This window comes from Salvelinus fontinalis, chromosome 10, assembly GCF_029448725.1.
Source record: "Salvelinus fontinalis isolate EN_2023a chromosome 10, ASM2944872v1, whole genome shotgun sequence".
In the NCBI taxonomy this organism is placed as follows: Eukaryota; Metazoa; Chordata; class Actinopteri; order Salmoniformes; family Salmonidae; genus Salvelinus; species Salvelinus fontinalis.
In genome coordinates, this window is record NC_074674.1 from 44560605 (window position 1) to 44566658 (window position 6054).

At 39.0% G+C, this 6054-nt stretch overlaps 1 protein-coding gene across 1 annotated transcript; it reads left to right on the forward strand.

Annotated features, from left to right (window-relative positions):
- The first annotated feature begins 3170 nt into the window (after window positions 1-3170).
- Window positions 3171-5600, forward strand: LOC129863303 (GTPase IMAP family member 4-like). The gene is made up of 2 exons (XM_055935193.1): window positions 3171-3909; window positions 5591-5600. Exons 1-2 carry the CDS (start codon window positions 3197-3199, stop codon window positions 5598-5600), a joined length of 723 nt encoding a protein of 240 aa, XP_055791168.1. The 5' UTR covers window positions 3171-3196.
- Window positions 5601-6054: the final 454 nt, after the last annotated feature.

Sequence of the window (6054 nt, forward strand, 5' to 3'; positions counted from 1 at the left end):
CAAATCTGTAGGCGATTCTGGGCTAAATCAATGACAAACAGCTGAAATGTTCAGGCTTCATCATGATCTGTGATCAAAACAGGCTGGGGTGTTTTCGGTTCCATTAAGACTAAGGTTATGCGTAAGAACGCAACTGCACTGAAATGAATAGGCTGATTCAATGTGATTCGTCTGAATGAAAAACAATTTATTTGTTAAGCTGTTTGGTCTATGCATAGACCCATACTGATTCTATCTTTTTGGTATTTTGCGACAGGCATAGCCTACCACTAATATTCTAAATTGCGGTGATTTTAATAAACCAACCACATATTAATGTGATGTTGACGCTGAGCAAGACCTTCGATAGGCTAATAGACTATGCGTAAATAATCGTGGAGTTAATTATTGCCTAGATCGCTTTATATAATCTGGACCGTTGTTTTTTCTAAGACCAAGCAAACAAGGGGTAGCATATGCTTTTTGCTCGTCTCTATAACAAGGGTTAGGCCCATATCCTCACATACCCCCTCAATTCGAGCCCTGCTTTTAACCATAAGATATCTCCACAGAAATGTATCACGTAAGGATTGCATGATAACAGTGATTGTGTCTGTTAAACTGGGAATTCTGGGGGGAAAACGAGGTCAAATCATGACATCAGTGATTTTCAGGTCAGAGAAAGATGCCAGAGTTTTTTAATTGGAATTCTGAGTTGGATGACAAATTTCCCGTCTGAGCTCATTCTTTTCCGAGTTCCCAGTTGTCTTGAACGCACTGGTCGGAAGGCAGAGGTTGCCGAGTTCCCAGTTGTTTTGAATGTGCTACCTCTTATTTCTGAATAGGGCTACCTCCAACAAAGAAGCCTTTGTGTCTGTATTGATGTGAGACATAGGCATATCTACAAAGTAATGGTGGTTGGCTGGGAAATCAACTAGCCTAATCATTTTTGTATTGAGGAGATATGCCTATTTTAGCTAAATTGACAAATGTCAATAAAATGACAAATTGACAAAACTCTGGCAACTAAAAATATTTGTTTGAAAATCATGCACATGTAGACGTCATATAGACGTTTGTAAGGCATTTGTGTTGAGATCTTTAATAATAAACTAAACAAACACTTAATCTAACACGTGACGGTAACACATGTAGACGTTTTTTTAAGGCATTCATGGTAATATCTTTCATCATAAACTTAGAAGCAAACTGACACGTGGTGTGTCAGTGCCACTTTACACGACGTGAACACTATGTGTACGTGTCACGTGACGTGAACGCGTCTTCATTGACAGTCTATGTTAATTCATGGTAGTATTTTATGGCGCTAGGAAAATGTTAGGTGACTTGGTGAGAGGTATCAGTAGCTTCACGAGGTTTAATTTTGGCACATATCACCCCCCATAACGCAGGCAACTGCGTATGAGACAGCACCTTACTACTTGCAGTGTGAAAGTGAAACATAAAAATAGGCTCCGACATTTTGTGCAGGATAGAGACATTCTAATTTTGACTGCAGCTCATATCATCGATTGATGTCTGTAAATACACAATCGATCCAGGGCCCTATTTGCATGTACCAATTTATATGAATTTCTTGTGCCAGGCGTCACATGGATATAGGAATATAGATTTGCCTACTCTTTGTCATGTGGCATATTTGACGTTAGAGACGTTTTTGGATAAACGGCGTGACAAGTATAAGTTAGGCAATTCACAACATGTTGCAGTAAGTAATTGTTTACTGAAATTACCGAAGAAGTTTCCGCTCATTATTTGGCATACTTGGTTGTGACGAAGTAAACGAAGTAACACTCTTGACCACTTCTACTGGATTTAACCAGCAGCTAAAGTGTTTTGTTGCTGATTGAAGACAGACGGCACACTCGTTGAATTGTATGGGACTTGACTTTTTTATACCCTGTAAGTAAACAGTTACATTTGAAACTGTATCAAGCTTGGTCAAACGACGTAGGCGTTTAGTTTATATGTCAAGCTTTAGGCCTAAATAGAATGCCCAGATTCTTGATCATACAATTATTTTAGTCTACTGCGCTATTTTCCTTCAATACTTCAAGCCAAATAGATATAATAAACACGATGGGCCACATTTGTAAATGTGCTTTATTTATACAGTTGCTGCAAGGCCTCGATTAAGTGGGGTTGGAATGATTTCAATGAATGATGTCAATTGTGAACTGAAAAATCCTAATTGAAAATAGATTAAATTCTTGAATTGTAATTAGGGGTCCTTAGTCCATTATGGAAACGTAACATATATAGTGCAGCACTATAATTGGCTAAACATTCGTCTTATTAAGCCTAACATAGACCTAGTCCTATTGTAAATGACAGTCGACCTATGACTGCTATAAAATGCCTGCCAGACGAGTGCAACAGGCAGGTATCTGGGTATGAGACCTCACCTTCTCATGTGCTGTGTGAAAGTGAAACTAAACAAACAGGCGCTGACATTTTGTTCATGATAGAGACATTTTACTGTTGACTGCAGCTCATGTCCTCGATTGATGTCTGTAACCTGGTTATAGGAATATAGGCTAGCCTAATCTTGTCGTGGCATATTTGAGGTTAAAGCCGTCTTTGGATCAACAGCGTGACAAGTATAGACTATTCAGAACATGTTGCAGTAATAATTGTTTACTGAAATGACCGAATAATCTTCTTGTCATTATTTGGCAACTTGTCTGTGAGGAAGAAAACGGAGTAACAGTCGGGACCATTTCTTGAAGACAGACGGCTCACTCACACTCATTGAACTCTATCGGACTTTACATTCTATACCCCTGTAAGTAAAATTATATCAATCTTAGTTTCAAGACGTAAGCCTTTAGTTTATATGTCAAACTTTATGTCTAATAGAATGTGCAGATTCTTCATCATTCAATTATTTTAGTCTAAGGCGCCATCTGCTTTGTAACATAATATTACGACTTCAAGACAAAGTTATAATAAACACTATGGGCCACATTTGTGTTAACGCAAAATGGTAGAACTAGAAGTCAAATTAAGAATGAATATAACAATTATGTTAATAAAGACAAAGATTAGGCTCCATTACACTATAATTCATGTCATGTTTTAACTTTGTTTTAACCCATATTGAACAAACAGGTTCTAATTTCACAGAGCCATTAGTTTGACACATTGTTGTCTATGATTAACAGGACTGGTGGTTAGTATCCTACAACAATCGACAATGGACCGACCTGGATTCACTACAGCCCCTCATCCTCGTGATGTCAGGATTGTGCTGCTGGGCAAAACTGGAGTGGGGAAGAGTGCAACAGGAAACACCATTCTGGGTCAAGACGTGTTTAACTCAGCTTTGGGCTTTTCCTCAATTACCATGAAATGTCAAGAGAGAACTGTTCTCATTGGACAGAACAGAGTCAGTGTGGTTGACACTCCAGACTTCTTCTATGCAACACACACACAGGAGGGTTTGAGTTCAGAGATAGAGAGATGTATCCATCTGTCTGACCCTGGACCCCATGCATTTATCTTTGTTCTAACTCTTGATACTTTCACTGAGCAGGAGACAGATGTAGTCACTGCATTTGAGAAATGTTTTGGTGAAGTAGCTTCAAGATACACTATCATTGTCTTTACTCATGGAGACGAGCTGAACAACAGAACAATAGAGGAACTAGTAGAGAACAATGTTAAGTTGTCTGAGCTCATTGAAGAGCGTGGTTGGAGATATCATGTCCTTAACAACAAAGACAGAGCCAATAGAAACCAGGTGACTGAGCTGCTGGAAAAGATACTCATCATGATGTATGTGAGTGAAGGTAGATGTTACACACGTGACATGCTGCAGGAGGCACAAAGAAAGGCAAGAGAAGAGATTGAGTTGATGAAAGAGGAGAGTCACAGGGAGGAAGAGAGGAAAAGACAAGAACACCAGAGGTCTCTCTTCTCACCTTCTCTAACAGAGTATAGAGTAGAGAGAGAACCTCAAGAGAAAAAAGCAGAGCGCGGTGCAGCGATTCTGTTCATTTTATATATGAAACCAACACATTTCTATCTGCTCAGTGCTTTATTTGCAGTGGCCATGGGAGGCAATTGTGTATGGAGCAAAGACCCTGTGAATGTGACAGAGTTCATAAGGGGTTCTCTGATAGGGGTGTTAGCTGAGGCAATGGGAGCTGGATCATACACACTTATAGATATAGCCTGGGGACAGATTTTCAGACGAGTTGTAAGGTCTACTATAGCCACTGAGATCCAGACTGGGAAATCAGTTGGAACAGCAATGTGTTTCATAGGAGCAGGAGCAGTTGGTGGATTGACAGGAAGGTTAGTTGGCCCAGGAGGAGGAGTGGTGTTAGGAGGATTATCAGGATTGTTAGGAGGATTATCAGGGTTGTTAGGAGTAGTTGGTGTGATGGCGTTAAGATTAAAATCAGACTAGAAAAAAGCTGTTATTTCCCTGTGATGCACTTCTGAACTACAGCTCCACTTCCTGTCTCTCTAAATGGGAGGAGCTCTGATTGGGCAGTTAGAACATGCACAGTAGATAGGAATGCATTTTCCTATGAATCCCCTCTTCATAATAATGTCATTCTATATTAAAATACCCTTTAGAAAATGGTGTCAAGGTGTTCAAGACAGAGATTCATGTGAGAGGAGAGAACATAGAGATGAGCCCTTGATGAGTACATATCATTCTCTATTTCATATAGACCAGTATAACATCTAGCTTCATATGGCATTTTACAGTCTTGTTATAATGCTCTATGAACTGCTAAATGTTTGTGAGCAGGTATTAGTGCATAAACTGTACATTACAATGTATTATGCATAGCTCATAAGGAGTTAATAAAATACCTTATAATGCATTGTGAAAAGGGTATTCATAGGAAATGTTACCAACAACAATATTTTATTGTCACACTGGATAGGTGCAGTGAAATGTGTTGTTTCACAAGGTCACCCTCCTGGAGCAAATTAGGGTTTAATGCCTTGCTCAAGGACACATTGACAAGGTGTTTCACCTTGACAGTTCAGGTTGCTGGCCCAACGCTCTAACCGCTAGGCTACCTGCCACCCTATCTTTGGTGTTAACTCTTCTACAGTCTACCATCTTATTCTTAATCTTTCTGTAACATCAAAACACTCCTTCCACACACACTCTGTTTATAGACCAAGAACTGTTGGGGCTGTTCCACTATCACTAAATGTAAGGATTTGGTCTGCATGTGAGAGGGGTGCTGAATACTGCAGTCATGTTGCATAGCTGGTAATGGACAGTATTTCAAACTATGCATTTTACAATCTTGAAATATACTCAACTAAACTGTAGTTTTTTTCTGTTCTTAACAATGCCAAGAATCATAACTATCCAGGTTCATAGGTTCATTACTCTGTAAAAACCACAAGTGTGTAATTTTAGGAGGCATGTGTTATATAACAAAGTTGTCAAGGATACCAGTTTGTCTACTTCATAGGCCTCACTCCTCCCATTTGTTGAACGTCAACAGTGAGATACGTGGAAATGTTAGTCTCACTGTACTTTGTTCACTTGTACAGAAATATGTAGACATCAGATATAAATGTAAGTCTCACTGTGCTTTGTTCACTTGTACAGAAAGATGTAGACATCAGATATAAATGTAAGTCTCACTGTGCTTTGTTCACTTGTACAGAAAGATGTAGACATCAGATATAAATGAAACCTTGTCCTCACCTGATGTGTTTGTGGTTTATTATGTACTCTCTATCAAAGGGTTTATATGATTATATATATTTATGGCCCACAGAGGACAAACAGTACTAACAGGCTGATAGTCAATGATGTTGAATGCAAGGTATGCATCATTTATCTCCACTGCTGAGAACCACCATTTACCATCACATCTGATGTGATACTGATGTTAATGGAAGAGTTCTGATCTGGAGATAAAATGTAGTAAAATATGTGTGGGACTAATAATGATACTGTTTGAGACATTAGAATAACAGCTTCTTCGTTCTCACACTGACACATTAATATTCATGCCTCAGACAATGCAGTAAAACACATCAGATCTGCCATCTTGTGGAAAGAATAGA

Coding starts and splice junctions, on each gene's coding strand:
- LOC129863303 (XM_055935193.1), top strand. CDS start 3,197: ATGGACCGACCTGGATTCACTACAGCCCCTCATCCTCGTGATGTCAGG.